The following is a 21,268-nucleotide window of genomic DNA, read 5'->3' as shown; positions in this document are numbered from 1 at the left end:
CTATATATGAAATGAATAAGGGCCTTATTTTGTTTAATGGATTCTGCCAAACAATGATGATAATTCAGGCACTTTAAGTGACAGTACAACCAGGAGCGACCTGTGTGATTTGAGCTAAATTCATTCATTTCATGACCATTTATTGTCTATTGTGTCATTTCAGTAGAATTTGACATTTTTAGTTGTTACTAGAGGAGGGGGCTACTGGCATCTCCTGGGTAGAGGTGAAGGATCTGCTAACCACCCTCCAGGGCTCAGAATATCCTTCCACAACAAAGGATTTTCTAGTCCCAGTTGTCAGCAGTGCTGTGGCCGAGAAATCATCCCAGCTCCCAATCTCTGCAGTCTTTGATTTTCCTGACCAGCCTTTCCTTTTTCAAATTCTTATCTCCTTTGGTTTCCTGGATATTGCTCTCATCCCTCTTTTTAACATCTTACCTTAGCTCCTCTTCCTCAGTCTCCTTTCCTAGCTCCCTTTTTCATTTCATTCAATTCTTTAAAGATTAATTCATCCTTTATTTTGTCCAAGTTCCTTTATACCCTCTTCTCCTTGAATGAACACTCCTTGAATGAACCACTCCTTTAGCTTCACTATTACATAATACAACTAATTCCCAAATGAGTATCTCCAGCCCTGACTTGTTCCTACAGGTCAGGCCTTCTTTAGAAGCTTCCTTCCAAGTATCGTCATCTTGATGTTCCAGAGTCACTTCAAACAGCAAATCCAAAATAAACCCATCATCTTCCTGCTAAATTGATCCTTCTCCTCCCTTTAATGGCATGACCATTTGATGACCTGTAAGCTAAACACTGTATTCCCCTTTAGCTCTCCTTTTCCCCTCAATTCCTATATAATTACCCATTTGGTGTCTCTACTTGGATGTCCCAATAGCTTGACCATTACTCGATTCATTCATTCAACAAATATTTATTGAGCCGTAGTTTGTGTCTGGGACTTTGCTAGATGCTTCACACAAAACAGCTAATAATACTCATGGAGCTTCCACTTTCCTTCCTAAGAGAGTGACAGTGTTATGATAGGGTCAATCACAGAGTGTTACAGAACTCATACAAGAAGCATATTACCTGGATGGAGAGTGTAGTCAGGGAAGCCTTCCTGGAGGAAATGACACCTAACTTGTGATCTGCTTTATCTACGTGGCGGGATGGGTAGGGAGGTGGAAAGATAGTTCCAAGCAGAAGGAAAAAGCTGGGTTGTCAGTTAAATTAAAATAAATTTGTTGAGGCTAGAGCTTAAGCTGGGAGAAGGGCAGTAGAGAAAAATGAAACCAGGGAATGAGCAAGTGCAGGGTCTTGTGAACCATATAAAGCAGTTGAAATCTTCCCTAAGGGCCAAGCCACTAAGTGGTTATAAGCAGGGAAGTGACAGATCAAGTGTTTTAGAAACAATTCCTTGTGCTGTGAAATGGGAGTCAAATGGAGTAGCTGGAGACAGGAAGCTAGTGAGGAGGTTGATGCAGTGTCCCTGGGAAGAGGAGATCATGAACTGAGAGGTATTGGTTCAGAGGAAATAAAGTGGCCATGTGTGAGTAACAAATAAGAGAGAACCAACAAACCGGAAAGTTGATTGACTTGGAGGTGGAGGGAGATGGAGAAGAATTTCATCCAAGTGTCTGACTAGGACATCTGTGTAGTTGATGAGCATCTTCACTCCACTAGACAGTTTTTCTGTAGATTTGTTATGGAGGGTCAGGGAGCAAGTTAGGAGTTCAGTTTGGGGCATATAGTATTTGAGGTGCCTTTGAGGCATCAAGCAAGCTATGTCCAGCAGACACCAAGACAGAGACATAATTTTTCATTCATTCTTTTGGTAAATATTTATTCAGCCCCTAGTATGTGCCATTGACTGTTATAAAAGATGAAGATACATCAGGAAACAAAGATTGATGCCCGTGTGGAGTTTACATTTGAATAGAAGGAAATACACAATAAACCAAAACCATAAGAAATGTATACTAGCTTAGAAGGGAATAATGGATATGATAAAAAGAAAAAGCAGAGTAGAGTAAAGACGTCCAGAGGTGCTGTTATGAGGGATGCTCTGGGAAAGATTCAAGTAGGGCTTTTTTGTTGTGTTTTTTTTTTTATTCTTTTTTGTTTTGTTTTTTGAGATTTGAGAGTCATAAACAGGCAGATGTAACTGAGACCAGGGAAGGGCATCAGTAGCGAGAGCAAGGCTAAGGAGAGTAAAGAACAAAGAACTTTAAGAGCATGAGGTCCCTGAGAAAGCAAGAAGGGATGGGACCCAAACAGAGGGATTTACTTGCTACAGGAAGACTGTCACTTTTTTTATGCTGTCACAAGAAGGTAGTAGTAAAAGATGAAGCAAGTGCAGGTAAATTAATAGGCTTATTGGTGGGGAATTCAAGGAATTATCATCTCAAGGTTTCAGTCTTTCTATAAATTAATAAAAGATAATCTGCTAATAGGGTGAAGAGTTGGAAATTTGAGTACTGAAATAAAAGTGGTGGGCAATAAAAGAGGAGGGGTGGTTGAGATACACAGGACACCCAGGCAGATTTGAAGACCCGGTTGAGACTTTCTCCATGGAGCCTATGCTGGATTCTCCAATCCAGTTAAATGCTCCCTGAACACATCAGTGCACTTACCACTCTACATGTTAATCCCATTTACTTACCTATATCACCCACTACTGTGATTTCCATGAGGCTAGGGAACAGATCTGTTTTGCCAATGCCCATTTACTGACAGAGTAAATATTCAACAGGTATTTGTTGAATGGAAGCACACACAGATACATAAGTAATCGTTAAAGATCTGGTATGTCTAGGGGGCAGGAGAGAAATCATTTGGTTGATCCTCGATAGGTTTGCCTGGGACAGGACAAATTTCCACCTATGATCCAGGTATAATTATTAATAGCAGCCTGTATAACTCATAAAAATTTCCTAGTTTGGATGATAAATGATAGGTCACCCTCATGATCACATTATGACAGATTTATAGGCTAAGAAGATATATGAGGAAGAGATGGAATCTGATTTTTCCTGCTTTTAAAAATGGGATAAGCAAGCAGGGAATCACTTCTTTCATCCCACTGAATAAGTGGTTCCTACATGGGGCACCTGGGTGGTTCAGTGGGTTAAAGCCTCTGCCTTTGGCTCAGGTCATGATCTCAGGGTCCTGGGATTGAGTCCCACATCGGGCTCTCTGCTCAGCCGGGAGCCTGCTTCCCCTCCTCTCTCTCTGCCTGCCTCTCTGCCTACTTGTGATCTCTCTCTGTCAAATAAATAAAAAAAAATCTTTAAAAAAAAATGGTTCCTACATGTTGTCTTCACAACTGAGCTGTAAGAGCCCTTTAAGGATGTTGCATTCAGGTGCAGAACTGGAACTTCAGTTGTTATGACATGGGCAGAATGACCATCCCAGTAACCCCTTGAGAAAGCTTCACACTTCTAAACTAAGAAATTCAGGAGAAAATTTAGAGCAAAAGATATGACCTAAAGTTAAGTAAACAAGTTTGCAGCCTTCAAAATTAATCTTGTCCTTCAGGTGGCTCAGCTTCATCCATTATAAATCTCTGCAATCCCTACACAATAAATTAATCTTTTCAATGTCTTCCATTGTTTCCTCTTTGTTAAAGATATATCTGGATCAAAATAATTTATGTAATGTTTTCCACAAGTGGCAATGGCTTGGGAGACCTGATAAAGAAAAATTGTTTAGAGAATAGATAAAACAGAAAGTACGGGACCATTAGAATATTCACAATGACCATGGCAACAGTCAGAACTCCTCTCATAAACATTGTATTAATGAAAATATTTTACTGAGAGACTTAATTTAAACTATAGATGGCTGGTCCTCAACCCCATCTGCACATTAGAATCATATAGGAAGCTTTTTAAAAATAAAAATATTTAGACATCATCCCTCATAAACTCTGACTTAACTATCCTGCATCATGTCTTGGACATATGTAAATTTCAACAGCCTCCTGGTTAGTTCAACTGTCTGACCAGTTGAGAATCTCTGCTGTGACTACAAGGGGACACTCTCTATTAATTCTTAATTTTCCCAAATATCCTAGAGATGCCTGTCAGTAAAAAGCAGTCGTTGAACTTGGCTGCATTTGTCCCTCTCATTACAAGAATAGAATTTGTAGAGACTATTTGAAATAATATTCGTATGTATTCTTGACAAGTTGTACTTAGAAGTTTCTCTTTTCTCTTTTTAATACTTAAAAACTTCTATTTGAGTTATCTGTTGCTTACAAAATTCAGGACAGATCTTGAATTCTACTTCATCAAAATAAAGAAGAGAAGTCTTGAGTAGATATACAGTCACCACCCTATGGAATGTTTCACTAGAGAATTATTGATTTCTCATCTTTGAAACTATTTCTAATCACATGCTATCACATACTCCATTAAAAATGCTTCTTGTTTAATTCCTATGTTCTTTTTTAATGTCTTTCATTTTTGCTATTTTGAGTAACTCATCGACTCATTCATCCATTTCCTTAACATATATTTATTGAGCGTCTACTACATGCCACGCACTATGAAAGGTGCTCAAAATTCAAAGGCCACCCAAAACAGACAGAGTTTTCTATTTCAGAGAATGCATAGCCTAATCAGACAATAAAAATCATATATTATCCAAACAATAAGAAAGTTGCACTGCAGTAGTTAGTGAAAGGAGAAGCTCTTGGTGCAATGAGATATACTTAAGGGACATTTGACCTAATCCGGAAATTCAGGAAAAGCTTCTGAAGAAGTATGAGTTGAATGAAACCTTAAGATGAATAGGACCTAAAGAAGTGAGAAGTTTCCAGGTACCACAGGATCTGAAAAAAGTAAAACTAATTTTAATATAAGTAGAGAGAAGTCATGTTGCCTGATCTGGGAAGCCCCTGACAAAGGAGTTTTATCAAGATTAATATGTTTGGGATATGTAAGGCATTCACAACCCTACTAACTTTCTACTTTGCTTTCTATTTTTGTGACATTCAGCTACTTGTCAATAGATGCAACTCTGCAGCGGCTGGAATCACACTCCTTCTACAATTTGAGTAAAATGACTCATATGTAAGTACAGTGAAAAATGCAGCACAGACTCCATGATAGCCAATCTTGATTGATAATTCTGGGGCTCTAGATGGTTTTAACAGTTTAGTTTTTTACCATGGGTCAAAACTTCTGTTTATGATTAAATCCTTAACTGGTTCTCACAGTTTGTTGATCCATCTAAAATTCCACTTCCATGGTTGTAAGGTAAACACAAGGGACACCTGGGTGGCTCAGTCGAACATCTGCCTTTGGCTCAGGTCATGATCCCAGGGTTCTGGGATTGAGCCTCGCCTTGGGCTCCCTCCTCTGTGGAGAGCTGCTTCTCCCTCTCCCTCTGCCTGCGGCTCTACCTGCTTATGTTCTATCTGTCAAATAAATAAAATCTTTAAAAAAAAAAAAGAAAGAAAGAAAGAAAGAAAAATGGAGACAAAACTAGAAGTTCTCTTCTTAAATTGTCATTTCCTTTTATTACTATTATGTCACAGATTTCATTGGTGTGGACGTCAATGAGTCAATAAATATTTACTGACTACTGACTTGATTCCAGTCCTGTGCAAGATTCTGCAATCTAACATTTTTTCTCAATTAGGAAAGAGAAATGTAACTTCATGGGATTAGAACAGGAGTAGAATTAGGAATTCTGGCTTTGGCGTTGTTAGAATTGTGTTTGAACACTGGCTTCTCTGCCCACCACCATCTGACCTTGCACAATCATGTAATCTTCCTAGTCTCACATTCCTTATTTGTAAAATAAGGGTATTTTATTTGCAAAATAAAAAGGTAACTTTATAGGATATAATGCATGTAAGCCTTTGCCTAGCACATTAAAACCAGGCAATGCACTTTGTAAGTAATTAGTCTATTTCTTTACTACATTACAATCAATTAAAAGTTGTACATGATCACAGTCTTCTAGGCAGCCATTTAACTTTATGAAATTCTATGAAATATGAACAATTTTCTTGAAGAAACAAAAATACCTATTATCTATAAATTCTATGTTCTGGGGTGCCTGGGTGTTTCAGTCAGTTAGGTTTACTACTCTTGGTTTTGGCTCAGGTCATGATCTCATAGGTCATGAGACTGAGCTTCACATCAGGGTCTGCACTCAGTGGGATGTCTGCTTTAAAGATTCTCTCCCTCTGCCTCTCTACCTATTCTATCTTTGAATAAATAAATCTTTAAAAAGGAACTTACTATGTTCTAGACATTATGCCATTTTGTTTTCTGTATGTAACCCCCTCATTTGAGTCTCAAAAAACAACCCTATCAAGTAGAAATTATTTTTTTCTATTATTTATATAAGAAATACATAAATTCATAGAGGATAAATGTGTTTTCCTTAGTCACACAGTTATTAGGAGGTAAGAGCAGAATTTGTATTCCATAAATATCTTATTCAAAAATTGTTACACAGCTTTCAAGAACATGAGGTTCAGAATGTTACTTCTAGCTATTGGAGGCAAGCTTAAATCAAGCCAACCATTACTCTGAAAGCAACTAGACAAGATGGGTAGAAATATATATATATATATATATATATATATATATATATATATATATATATATTTTCAAGGGCTTTCAAGGGGACTAAAGGGGAGAGAAGCAAATCCCTAAAACAACATTTGATTGTTTTCCTCTTGAGGAATTCTGTGACTTATAAGCAACAACTGAGATGTTGAGGTTGAATAGAAGTTCAAGCAATCTCATAGGGCTAGCAAACCAAAAACTGGAGTTCAGAGCTTATAAAGGAGGATGACTCTTTAGTAAACAAACACCCCAAGATTTTGGCTGGGATCCCTGAAAAGCTTCATCCCAGAAGTATGGAATAATGGGAAACAGAGCACTCCTCATGAAGGTTACGGCCTAGCTTTGAATCCATAAAAAATAACCAGGCATAAAAACAAAACAAAACAAGAATATATGGAAAAAAATCAAGAGAAGAAAACAAACAAGAGAAAATGCCCACAGAAGATTCAAATATGGGAATATTTGAGAATCGGAGTTGTCAGACTTTAAAATAACTGTAAGAATATATTGAAACTTTTAAAGATAGAGAATTTCAAAATAGAATTAAAAATTATTAAAAGGATCAAACAGAAACAAGAATTTAAAAATTCAATAACTGAAAATCTAAACACATGAGCTTAACAACAGATTAGACACAGCTCAAAAGAGAATTAAGAATCTGGAAGATAAGGCAGAAGAATATATTCAGCCTACAGCATGAAGGAAAAAAAAGAAAATTTAAAAATATGTGGCACTGTAGGGGTGCCCGAGTAGCTCGGTCAGTTGAATGTCTCTTAGTTTCAGCCCAGGTCATGATCTCATGAGCATGAGATCAAGCCCTGCATTGGGCTCCACATTTAGCAGGGAGCATGCTTGAGATTCTCTCCCTCTGTCTCTCTCCTCACCCCCAGGCTTGCATGCATGCATTCTCTCTCTCTGTCTCCCCACTCCAGATAAATAAATAAATCTTTAAAATATATGGCACAGCAAAAAAAAATCTAGCATACCTAACATTGGGTCCCAAAAAAAGAAAGGAGAAAGGATGAGAGAAGCAATATTTGAAGAGAAATTTCTAAAACTCATAGGGGAATCAATTGGCAGATATAAGAAGTACTGCAAACCCCAACAGAAAAAAATACAAAGAACCATATCAAGGTACATAGTGGTAAAGGTATTAAAAACTAAAGACAAGTGGTATCTGCATGGCTCACGCAGGGGTGAGGGTCCAACTCTTGCTTTAGGTTTAGGTTATGATTTCAGGGTCCTGAGATCAAGACCCACATTGGGCTCCCCACTCAATGGGAATTTTGCTTCCCCTCTTTCCTTCTGCCCCTCCTCTCACCTATGCACTCTCTCTAAAATAAATTAATCTTAAAAAAAAAAAAGACAAAATGAAAATTATTAAAACCAGCCAAAGTAGGGAAAGACCCACAGAGTTTCAAAGAACTGGCACTAAAATTGATAGCTGATTTTTCATTTAACAATCTTAAAGGGAAACAATGCCAAATGGTAGTACAGAAATACAGAAGGAAATGAAAAACAAAAGTAAATGAAAAGGTAAATATAAATGAACCTTGGCTGCACAAAACAAAATAAAAAATATCTTACTGGGTTTAAAATCTCGGCAATCCTTGCACTGCATGATAGTATAGGATCATGAAACTGCATGCTGAAACTATGGAAAGTTTCATTATAATCAGAGAAAAATTGTGATTTTTTGTGACTTTTAAAATTTTTATGAAAACAGTAAAACTTCCTTTACTATTGATTATAAACATATAGAGAAAGGAAAAACTGTAAACTGATATTTAGCACACTGTAATTTTAAATGTTAAAAAGGATTTAGACCTAAAATATTTTATTTCTTTGTAAAAAAAAAAAAAAACTTATCAAGAGTAATTTAAACAGTGCTTGCCTTTTTTCTCTTTGCTATGTAACTTGCAAGAGCATCACATCAATGTTTTGGCAAATTGTCATACTTCTTTCTAGATCTGAAACAGCTTCCATGATTTAATTCTCTGTTCTTTCAATGTCATAAAATATTTCTAAGAGCTCCTTTAATGCATGTTTTTTTATTGGCATCATTTCTTTTGGGACATCTTCATCCTTCTGTCTGCAATCACTTTTCTCATTGATGTCAATAATTTGCCTTCACTAATTCCTTTTTTGGAATATCTAGAGTCTCTCAAATGGTGGCAGTATCACATTCACATGGTCAGCTAGTTCTCCTATGACTCCATTTACATATGATTCAAATGTCATTTCCAGCATTATCACATTTTGTTTCTTTGCTGTTCCTTCATCTCTGCTGGACATTTCCCTCTTCCAGTTATTCGCTTTTATAAAGTGTCATATGCGTTTATCACTAGAAGACAAAGGGGCAATACCACTGCACAAACAGTAAAGCTGTTTGTGGACTGAATAGCAGGTGCTCAGGGACCAATCACTAATGACTTTAAAAGAAGTGGTGTAATTAGTCACCTATCACCATATACATTTGTTACTTACATAGTGATGCACACATTGAAGAGCTAGCAGCAAAGCTTGTACTTTGTGCAATTATTCATTATTCACAGTTAATATATAATGGTAGCCACAACCTGAACCCTGCTTTTGGGACCAGCTATTATTTAAATTCAACTAAATAATGGTAATTTAACATTATGCATATTGGGACCATGCAAAGCAAGGACTACCTATATCCACAAAATTAAAATACACAATAGCAAATAAACAATGGATGGGAGAGTTATAAATGGTGTTAAAGTGTCCTAAAGTCCTTGAGTTGTCTGAGAAATGCTACCAGTACTAAATTCTATTAGACTTTTATAAGTAATGAATATGTGTTTTATTTTCTTTTAGTATTTATTTTTTTATTTAAATTTAATTAATTAAGCATAATGTGTTACTAGTTTCCGAGGTAGAGTTCTTTGATTCATCAGTACCATATAATACCCAGTGCTCATTATATCATGCATCCTCCCCAATGTCCATCACCCATTTACCCCATCCCCCAACCTAGCAACTCTCAGTTTGTGTCCTATGATTAAGAGTCTCTTATGGTTTGTCTCCCTCTCTGATTTCATCTTGCTTATTTTCCCCTATGTTTCTCTATGATCCTGTTTTGTTTCTTAAATTCCACATATGAATGAAATCACATAATTATCTTTCTCTGATTGGTTTATTTTGCTTAGCATAATATCTTCGAGTTGCATCCACACCATTCCAAATGGCAAGATTTCATTTTTTGATGACTCAGTAGTATTCCAGTGTGTGTGTGTGTGTGTGTGTGTGTGTGTGTGTGTGTATGTGTGTACATCTTCTTTATCCACTCATCTGTCAATGGACATCTGGGTTATTCCCATAGTTTGGCTAGTATGGACACTGCTGCTATAAATAGTGGGGTGAAGTTGTCCCTTCAGACTACTACATCTGTATTTTTAGGATAAATCCCTAGTAGTGCAATTGCTGGGTCATAGCTCTATTTTCAACTTTTTGAGGAACCTCCATACTGTTTTTCAGAGTGTCTGCACCAGCTTGCATTCCAACCAGCAGTGTAAGCAGGTTCCCCTTTCTCTGCATTTGTTGTATCCTGACTTCTTAATTTTAACCATTCTGACTGGTGTGAGGTGGTATCTCATTGTGGTTTTGATTTGTCTTTCTCTGATGCCCAGTGATATTGAACATGTGTCTGTTGGTTATTTGGATGTCTTCTTTGTAGAAAAGCCTGTTCATGTCTTCAGCTCATTTCTTGATTGGATTATTTGTTCTTTGGGTGTTGAGTTTGATAAGTTATCAATTTTGGATACTAGCCCTTTATCTGATATGTCATTTGCAAATATCTTCTCCTATTCTGTCAGTTGTCTTTTGGTTTTGTTGACTATTTCCTTTGCTGTGCAGAAGCTTTTTATCTTGATGAAGTCCCAATAGTTCATTTTGCCTTTGATTCTCTTGCCTTTGAAGACATATCTAACAAGAAGTTCCTATGTCCAAGGTCATAGAGGTTGCTACCTATGTTATCTTCTATGATTTTGATGGATTCCTGTCTCACCTTAAGGCCTTTTGTCCATTTTGAGTCTATTTTTATGTATGGTATAAAGAAATGGTCCAGTTTCATTCTTCTGCATATGGCTATCCAATTTTTCCAACATCATTTGTTGAAGAGACTGTCTTTTTTCCATTGGACATTCTTTCCTGCTTTGGCAAAGATTAGTAGACCGCAATGTTTGAGGTCTATTTCTGGGCTCTCTATTCAGTTCCATTGATCTATGTGTTTGTTTTTGTGCCAGTACCGTACTGTCTTGATAATGATAGCTTTGTAATAGAACTTGAAGTATGGAATTGCAATGCCACCAGTTTTGGTTTTCTTTTTCAACATTCCTCTGGCTATTCGGGCCTTTTTTTTGGTTCCATATAAATTTTAGGATTATGTGTTCCATTTCTTTGAAAAAAATTGATGGTATTTTGATAGGGATTGCATTAAACATGTAGACTGCTTTAGGTAGCATAGACATTTTCACAATATTTGTTCTTCCAATCCATGAGCATGGAACGTTTTTCCATTTCTTGGTGGCTTCCTCAATTTCTTTCATGAGTACTTTACAGTTCTTTGAGTACAGATTCCTTGTCTCTTTCGTTAGGTTTATTCCTATGTATCTTATGGTTTGGGGTAAAATTGTAAATGGGATCAACTCCTTAATTTCTCTTTCTTTTGTCTTGCTGTTGGTGTATAGAAATGCAATTGATTTCTGTGCATTGATGTTATATCCTGACACTTCTGAATTCTTGTATGAGTTCTAGGAATTTTGGAGTGGAGCCTTTTGTGTTTTCCACATAAAATATCATATCAACTGCAAAAAGTGAGAGTTTGACTTCTTCTTTGCCAATTCAGATGCCTTTTATTTCTTTTTTTTTTTTTAAGATTTTTATTTATTTATTTGACAGACAGAGATCACAAATAGGCAGAGAGTCAGGCAGAGGTGGAGGGGAGCAGGCTCCCTGCTGAGTGGAGATTCCCAACATGGGGCTCAATCCCAGGACCCTGAGATCATGACCTGAGCTGAAAGCAGAGGCTTAACCCACTGAACCACCCAGGTGCTCCCCTTTTATTTCTTTTTGTTGTCTGATTGCCAAGGCTAGGACTTCTAGTACTATGTTGAATAACAGTGGTGATAGTGGACATCCCTGCCATGTTCCTGACCCTAGGGGAAAAGCTCTCTGTTCTTCGCCATTGAGAATGATATTCGCTGTGGGCTTTTCATAGATGGCTTTGATGATATTGAGGTATGTACTCTCTGTCCCTACACTTTGAAGAGTTTCGATCAAGAAAGGATGCTGTACTTTGTCAAAGACTTTTTCTGCATCTATTGAGTGTCCTTTCTTTTATTAATGTAGTATATCACATTGATTGATTTGCAGATGTTGAACCATGCTTGCAGCCCAGGAATAAATCCCACTTGGTCATGGTGAATACTCCTTTTAATGCACTGTCGGATCCTATTGGCTAGTATCTTTATGAGAATATTGGCATCCACGTTCAACAGGGATATTGGTCTATAATTCTCCTTTTTGGTGGGGTCTAGGTCTGGTTTTAGAATCAAGGTAATGCTTGAGTTGGGAAGTTTTCCTTCTATTTCTATTTTCTGAAACCACTTCAGAAGAATAGGTATTAATTCTTCTTTAAATGTTTGATAGAATTCCTCTGGGAAGCCATCCGGCCCCAGACTCTTGTTTGTTGAGGGATTTTTGATTACTGCTTCAGTTTCTTTGCTGGTTATGGGTCTGTGCAGATTTTCAATTTCTTCCTGTTTCAGTTTTGGTGGCTTATACATCTCTAGGAATGCACCCATTTCTTCCAGATTGCCTAATTTGTTGGCATACAGTTGCTCATAATATGTTCTTATAATTGTATTTCTTTGGTATTGGTTGTGATCTCTCCTCTTTCATTCATGATTTTATTAATTTGGGATCTTTCTCTTTTCTTTTTGATAAGTCTGGCCAGGGGTTTATCAACCTTATTAATTCTTCCAAAGAACAAGCTTCTAGTTTCGTTGACCAGTTCTACTGTTGTTTTGACTTCTATTTCATTGATCTCTGCTCTATACTTTATTAATTATCTTCTCCTGCTGGATTTAGGCCTTACTTGCTGTTCTTTCTCCAACTTCTTTAGGTGTAAGGTTACGTGGTATATTTTAGACCTTCCTTGTTTCTTGAGAAAGTCTTGTATTGCAATGTACTTCCCTCTTAGGACCGCCTTTGCTGCATCCCCAAGATTCTGAACAGTTATGTTTTCATTTTCATTTATTTCCATGAATTTTTAAAATTCTTCTTTAGTTTCCTGGTTGACCCATTCATTCTTAGGAGGTTGCTCTTTAACCTCCATGTATTTGAGTTCTTTCCAAATCTCCTCTTGTGATTGAGTTCAAGTTTCAAAGCATTATGATCCAAAAATATGCAGGGAATGATTTCAGTCTTTTGATACGGGTTGAGACCTGATTTGTGATCCAGGATGTGATCTATTCTGGAGAATGTTCCATATGCCCCCAAGGAAAAATGTATGTTCTGTTGCTTTAGGATAGACGGCTCTGAATATATGTGTGAAGTCTATCTGGTAGTAAATCTGTGCTGAAACCAGAACCTTCCACTCCTGCTTTGGAGAAGGGCTATTACACAACTTTCAGTCAGCTGAAGATGGATTGGTAAAAAGGTGTCTATACACAAGTTTCAAGTTATTTTTGCTTGTGCAGAATAATCCATATTTTTCCAAGACTGAATGGGCAGTCTTGTGGCTTTCTTCCTTTTCAATATTCCCAAAAAGGCTACATGAAGTTCAATTCTTTTTTTTTTAAGATTTTATTTATTTGACAGAGATCACAAGCAGGCAGAGAGGCAGGCAGAGAGAAGCAGGCAGGGAAGCAGGCAGGGAAGCAGGCTCCCCGCTGAGCAGAGAGCGCGATGCGGGGCTCGATCCCAGGATCCCGGGATCATAATCTGAGCTGAAGACAGAGGCTTTAACCCACTGAGCCACCCAGGCACCCCTGAAGTTCATTTCTTGATGAGCCACTTATAACAGCAGTTCCTTGAGAGCCAACATGACAGGTGGATCAGATTTCCCTATGAGAAACAAAATTGGCCACCTGACAGCAAAATATCCAGAACGGAAAGTCCTTCTTTCCTTCTGATTATGTACTATATGTCTCCTTTCAATAGTCTTATCCCCATCATCCTTTTTCCTTCACAAGTCTAAACCTTGAGCTGATATGAAGGAGACTGACATCAAGAAAAGAAAATTCAACTCAGAAATGAAGAAAACTGGAAAGTATATAATACACCCCCAGAGCATCTCAATCACCCCTGCTACAGTACAATTCAGTGTATTGCTAGAGTCCAGAGATGAATATTGGCAGCTTGAAGAGATCATTCCCCCACCCCCCACTGGCAGTTAAAGGGCATCAAATAAATACTGGGCAAGAGGAGTTTGCTGGGAGAGTTAGAAATAAAAAGCTAACCAATTTTTATCCCTGTAATAATTCAGTGCCAGTGGGAGCCAAGTACTAAAAAAAATTCCTCTAATCATTATGTCACCATCTCTTATTAAGAAGCCAGGGAATCCCAGAAATAGAAAATTCATTTCAGAAGACCCCTGAGGGCAATTTAAAGCCTTAAAAAATTACAATAATAGTAAATTAGCTATTGCTCTTCAGAGGCTTACAGAGCAGCAGAAGCATGGAAATCAGGTTGAAAAAGTTGTGTCCAGATTACAAGCTTCCAGAGCTGCTCAACATTCTCTAAACCTTAGTTGAATCTTGAAATACCTTTAAAAGACATACAACTTAAAACAGATGGAGTGGATCTTTCATTTAGTGATAGTGTGAAATTTGCTCCTTAGCAGCAACAGATGGTTTTCATCCTTTTCAAACTCAGGTTACATTAATAAGTACATTAAGACAATACATAAAAGAAATATTATAGCAAAGCAGGGGGAAAAGCCCAAACTGGCAAAATACCTCAAGGAGTCACAACGTTTTCTTGCAGCCTTCAACTTGGATCTCCCTCTCAGTTTTTCTGTGGAGAGGTGTAAGAACAATTTTCTCATGGATGTTAAACCATGGCATCAAATGGACAAATTGTTTATCAAGGGACTTTAAAAATCTGACCCCAAGGAATTCAGGACACATAAAGGCAATTCAGAGGTATACTTCTGACTTGGGACAAATTCCAGACTGAAGAAATTATCATCTTGGATAAATGTTATAATAGATGAAACGAAGTCCAGGTTTTTGTTTTGTTTTGTTTTGTTTTGTTTTATGGTTTTTTTTTAATTTTCTAAGGATTTTATTTATTTATTTGACAGACAGAGATCACAAGTAGGCAGAGAGGTAGGCAGAGAGAGAGAGCACGGGGGAAGCAGATGCCTTGCTGAGCAGAGAGCCCGATGTGGGACTCGATCCCAGAACCTTGAGACCATGACCTGAGCCAAAGGAAGAGGTTTAACCCACTGAGCCACCCAGGCACCCCAATTTTTTAAAGGTTCTACCACCTTCAGCTATCAATCATTTCTGATAGCTCAAGCAGAAGTTCATCTTCATCTTTTCCAGGATCCAAGTCGATCTCAGCTTCCAATTTCCCTCCTGAAATTTCCCATTAGTTTCTCAAAATCATCCTACATAGAAAGGGGACACTTTCCTGTTGAGGTGAAGGTGAGTCAGAGGGTTTTCATGGCCATCTGGGATGAAGGGCCAGAAACTTCCAGAAGGGAGGAATCTGAAGGGGACTGGGCTGGAGGCAGCACAATCACTCTAGATTTTTCCATCTCAGGCATAGTGACTGTCTTGTCCTCAGAAAGGAGTGGGATAACCACTACAGCTGCTTTTTTAGTGGAACTTTCCTGTAGGATGCCTGGAGCTGAGCGGCTTCACAGCTGCAGTCACAGCAGGGTGGACCTCCACTGCCTTATGTTTGGGGGCTGTTTAGGGGGTGAGACAACTTTAACCACAAATGGCTTCACATTGACTTTGGGTTTAGCTTTACCCCTTTTTTCCAAGGTCTGTGCTGCACATCTCACATTCAGTAATGTGTTCCCAGTGCCTCAGGTTTCTACCTCTGCCTTTTGGAATGGCTTTGTGGGAAGCCACTTTGCCAGGTGCTGTGTGAGGCCCGGCACAGGAGTGAGCACTGGCTTTTCTGTTGTCTGAGTATTCCAAGAGTCTCCATCTCCCCAAAAGTGTGTCAACACTGATTTTTCCTTCTGTGAGGTTCCCCTCTCCAGCTATTTTGGCATGTGCTTCCGTCTCATGGTCTCATTTCTCTTGACTTGAGTTTTAGTGACGCCAACTCCTGTAGTCTCTACTGAGGTCTCTTCAGCCTCTGTTCTAGAAACACTGTTCTGAGAAGCATCTTCACTTCCTTCTTAAAGTTTGTCTTCTTTTATACCTGTTTTTGTTTGTTTGTTTGTTTGTTTGTTTTTAAGATTTTATTTATTTATTTGACAGAGAGAGATCACAAGTAGGCAGAGAGACAGGCAGAGAGAGAGAGAGGAGGAAGCAGGCTCCCTGCTGAGCAGAGAGCCCGATGCGGGACTCGATTCCAGGACCCTGAGATCATGACCTGAGCCGAAGGCAGCGGCTTAACCCACTGAGCCACCCAGGCGCCCCCTGTTGTTTGTTTTTTGATTCAGAGAAGCTACCTTATGCCTGGGGAGGGGGGTGGCCTCAAGCTGAGGCTGTGAGCTAGTCCTGCTCTCAGAGCTCTGCTGTACCTGCAGTGCCTTCCCCTATTTAATTTTCTCCAGCATCTTGATGTGCACTACCTGCATAGACTATGTTCTACCTGCAGGCTCCTCTGATTGTTCTTTGCTGGTAACTATAGGTGGCGAAACCACTGTTTGGTTCCTTTTTGTTTGTTTGTTTGTTTGTTTTTAATTTCACTATCAGTCTTTAGTCACATCCTTTTTGCTTTTTTGTCTCTCTGCTTCCTGCTGCTGATGTTTCATTTCAGCCAGGATCTCAGAGAAAGTTTCAAATCAGAGAGTGGAGATGCTTCTTGTTCCTAAAGTAGAATCATCAACTTTTGGAATTCCTTTTGTCTTGAGTTTAACTTGCAATTTTACATGTTTCTAATTAGCTTTTTTAAAGAATTTCTTCTAATGTCTTCACATGGATCTCACCAACTTTAGTGACACTCTCTGCTGACTCCCCTCCATGTTTAGACCAGCTGACTTGCCTAAACGCTCCTTGAGACTTGGAAACATGAACTTTCTTTGGTGGTTTGCCAGAGTTAGTAGTAGCTTCCACTGTTTTCCTTAACCTCTGTGCAAGGCTGTGCTTTAATGAAGGATTGCCCTCACCACCTACTGAAAATTTTTGTTTTACCCGTCTCTTGGTGAGACTCAGTCAAACAAGTCCCCTTGTTTGCTGGAAAAAGTTACTGTCCTCACTACAGTCCAGACATTCTCCTCTTCAGGACCTGGAATGGGCTGAGGTTGGTGTAAAAGACTGGAAACTCCAGAAGAAATTTCACCTTGCTTCTTGGATTTTTTCCTTCATTTTCTTTGATTTAATTCAAGAGTTTTTATTCCAAAATTCAAACATTCCCCTTGCTTCAAATTGACCCCGGGTTTCTGGGCAGAGGCTGTCCATAATCCATTATGAACTTTGGGAGGCAGTTACAGGATGGATGTCTTGGTTTCATCACCTTTTTCAGACAACTGACCATCAACATCTCCATCATCACCTGCAGCATTGATTATAACTGGTAGATGGGTGGGGCTAGGAACATTTTAGAACTTTCTATTCTCATAATACTTTGCAGCTGAAGGGAAGAATTAGACTGGACAGACAATTTATTCTGTTGAACTGTGAGCTGGTTAGCCTTCACTTTCCCTCTGGTGACTCAGACACAGTGGTCAACAGTTTTGCTTGGAGGCAGGAAAAGGCCATCAATATAATGCCCTCCTTTGTGGATGGAAAGTGCAGTTAGTTTCTGACATCCCTTTGGCTGATTTTCCCAGTAACAAGGAATCTCACATTTTTTTGTCAATCTCCATTTGCTGAACACTGCACACCTATTGAAAACAGCTCCCTTCTTGCCATGATGTGCAGTTTCATTTCCTAGTGCAAATTCACAGTGATGGGAGGGACAGCTGTCACCTTTGGTACATGTAGAACAGAAAAAAAAAAAATAGCAGTCTTCTCCTTGATTAGGCAGACTGGGTAGATCCTTAAATCAGAAGTGGCTTCTCGTAAACAAACCACTGCTTTCTCAAGGTGAGGACCAGCTCTAAATCCTCTTGAAATGGGTTTAGTCTTCCAAAAGACAACTCAATCACAGAAATCTCTTTAAAATGCAATCATTAGTTGGTTGCTCTCAGTAGGAATCTCTGTGTCTTCCCTGAATTCCAACCTATTAGGCCTTTTGCTCATTCCTAATACAAGTCAATTTTCCAGCAAATTTTTGGGTAGGGAGTATCCCCCAATCCTAAAAAGCATCACTATCACTAATTCCACAGCTTCCTTCTCAAGATCCAGAACCAAAGCCTACAAGATGTCAACAACATGGGCCTTCCCTATAAGAATCCACACTTACCATGGGAGTTTAGAGGGTGTTCCTCATGAGGGTTTCATCAATCCAAACCTCCAACATTGTCCCCCATTCTGGCTTGCTGCCCCATCTTCCTTCTTTCTTAGCCACTGCCACCTGTGTTCCTCAGAGCAGCAACACCATAATGATTATATGTTTTAATCCATAGGGCAACAACTAAAATAATTGTAAAAGAACATATAACTAACAAGCTAACTGTAGTGAGGATTATCATCACAAAAATAAATTAATACAAGAGACATCCAGGTGGCTCATTTGGTTAAGCATCTGACTTGGGTTCAAGTCATGATCTCAGGGCCCTGGGATTGAGCCCTGCCTGGAGTCCCACACAGGGCTCCGCACTCAGTGGGGAGTCTGCTTTCTCACTGTTGCTCCTCCTGCTTGTTCTCTCTCTCTCTCTCTCTTTTTCTCTCTCTCTCTCTCAAGTAAACAAAATCGAAAAAAAATTAAATAGTACAAAAAGGGCAAGAAATTAAAATAAAGAACTTCTAAAACAAATACTAGATTTAATACCAAATAATCAGTATTTATATTAATTGCATTAAATGTAAAAGGACTTAATATTCCAATTACAATACAAAGATTGTCAGGTAGGTTAATAAAAAAAATTCAACTATATGTTTCTTACAAGGGACATACATTAAACACAAGGATATAGAAAGACTAAAAGTATTAGGATAAAAATATTAACATGCAAACAATAACCAAGAGAAAATAGATATAAATTCCCCACTGTACATTAACCCTGAAGTATCACTATATATAAAAATGGAAATTTTATTATGATAAAAAGGATTACTACAGAGAGATATAATGATTCTAAATTTGAATATCTGTAGGAGCAGAGATTCAAACCATGTAAAGCAGAAACTGACAGAACTGAAAAAATAAAATAGATACCCACCATCATAGTGGGGATTTGTTTCAATAGAGCTTTATCAGATAGAACATCCATACAAGAAAAATAAAAATACTAATAAGAAATTAATAAAGCTTGAACAACATAATTTGCAAACTCAACCTCATTGACTTGTATAAAATATTGTATCCGGCAATTGCAGAGTATGTATTCTCTTCAAGGACACACAGAACGTTTATCAAAATTGACCATATGTAGGGCCATGAAAGCAAGTCTCAGTAGCTTGCAAAAAATTCAAATCAAGTTCTCTGATCAGTAAACAATGCACTTGTAAATAAGCATGAATCAAAGAAGAAATCACAATAGGCACTAGAAAATAATTTCAGCTAAATGACAATAAAAATATGACAAATCAAAACCTATAACATGCAGTTAAAGTTACACTCAGAAGAAAATGTATAGCTTTAAAAAGAATGGGTTGGAAATGAAGGCTAGAAATAAATTATTTACATATCTTTCACAGAAATTTACAAAGGAACAGTAAATTGAAACTAAAGAAAGTGGAAAGTGCAATATTCAAGAGAACTGAGAATCTAGGTCAGTAAGGACAACAGTTTAAATTCAAAACAAAATCTTCAGACTCCAAATATAGTCTTCATTTATTCATTTGATTTTCTGCCCCTTTCTCAAAAAAAAAAAAATCAAAGAAACCAATTTGTAATGAAGCTCTATATACACCCTACAGCTCTTAAAAGCAACTGCTTTGTTATAATTATGGCCTTTTCCTCATTAAGATTGTAGGCGTTAACATTTCTCTTAGGAATATCAATTTTCTCCCTATGAGCAAAAGAGTTAATTTTATAGAGCAAAGAAACTACTAAATACAAAAATTAAAAAGAGGATAATTCGGCAAGTGGATTTTTAAAAGGCTATTTCTCTGATGTATGAGGTAGTCAGTCTAATATCTTAGAAAACAAGAGAATAATACATCTTGCATTCTGCAGATTTGCCTAATAGATATCCTACATTATTATCTGCAAATGGTTTCAGTTGGCACAAAGGGTAAGTAAAGACTTTTGGACTCCTGCCACACAAATGCTTAATACCTTTATTTTGTAATCATTTATTAAGCAATGACTATAAACAAAGCATCATGCTATTCGCATGACAGAAAGAAAGCTGAAAAATCCGCCTCCTTCCCTTAAAGAATTGAGATAGAAAGCATGAAACCAAATGTCAGTATAGAATGATCTGTCTCATCTAATTCATCTCCTGTGAGATGCACTCTGCGGGGAGTGCTTCTCTAGCACTCCCCGCAGAGAACTAAAGCTGTCTTATTTGTGAAGCAGTCAGTCCCTCACCAGGTTGGTTCTGCTGCAAGCAGAGGTACTGAACTAAGGTGTGCTGATGGCCAAGGTCATCGCATATTGCTAGCACTTACTGAAAACGCTCAGGGAGAACATTAGCAGTTAAAGAGCATAATGTCATTCGGTTGCATGGATGTCCTTCCTCAGCAGCCCTCCCTCTCTCCCTGTGCCTTTTTTGGTGATGTGATTTGGTCAATTGGCTGAATTAGGGCTATGGAAGGACTCGTGGCTCATCATTCCCACTTCTACCCATCCCTTCACTGCTTTTTCAACCTTCTCCTGCTAACGCACTATATTTTTCCTGTGAGTTGGGCTCCCAGTTCTTGCTTAGATTGTGCCGATAGGAATTACAAAGGTAGAAAATATGCGCTAAAATTGTTGGTGACCTAGGGCTGGCATTCCAAAGATAAATAGCTATCTACTCTGTCAATAAATAGTTATGTTTAACACAGCGCTAAAACTGGTCATTGCATCTTACAGCTATCCACAGGATTCAAAATAGAGGATCATTCTACACTTACCTAGACCCTCTCCCTTGGCCTCTGTGATTCCACACTCCTTGGCTGGTCTTTCTCATTCCTTACTTTTAAACATTGGGGTTCCATATGACCCAGGCTTGTGTCTTCTTCTCTTCTTCCTCTATGATTCTCTCCATGTGACCTTAACTGACTCTTCTCAAGTTTACACACATAGTCTAGGTCCCTCTTTTTAGCACTGAGCCATTTACCTGCTGGTCTCCTTGATGTCTCTTCCGAGATGTCTCACATGTATCTCACTACTTAAATGCCCCAAACTGAAATCAGCCTCTCCCTCTGATCTACCACTCCTCCATTATTTGCTGAGCCAGTACATGGCACATCCATTTATCTTACTGCAAATTC

General features: G+C 38.2%; 1 protein-coding gene and 1 pseudogene across 1 annotated transcript in view; one reads left to right on the top strand and one right to left on the bottom strand.

Moving 5' to 3' along the window:
• TSHR (thyroid stimulating hormone receptor) overlaps positions 1–21,268 on the top strand; it is a 166,144-nt gene that overhangs the window by 91,956 nt on the left and 52,920 nt on the right. The window contains 1 exon segment of the mRNA XM_013057996.2: positions 4,998–5,072. Within this exon segment, the coding sequence (XP_012913450.1) occupies positions 4,998–5,072 (75 nt within the window).
• On the bottom strand, positions 15,105–17,622 carry LOC106006148 (annotated as a pseudogene).

The sequence above is a fragment of the Mustela putorius genome, unplaced genomic scaffold (genome assembly GCF_011764305.1).
Source record: "Mustela putorius furo isolate JIRA1106 unplaced genomic scaffold, ASM1176430v1.1 tig00000129_pilon_pilon_pilon, whole genome shotgun sequence".
NCBI lineage: Eukaryota > Metazoa > Chordata > Mammalia > Carnivora > Mustelidae > Mustela > Mustela putorius.
The sequence above is the reverse complement of the archived record's forward strand: the minus strand, read 5'-3'. Positions and strand labels throughout refer to the sequence as shown.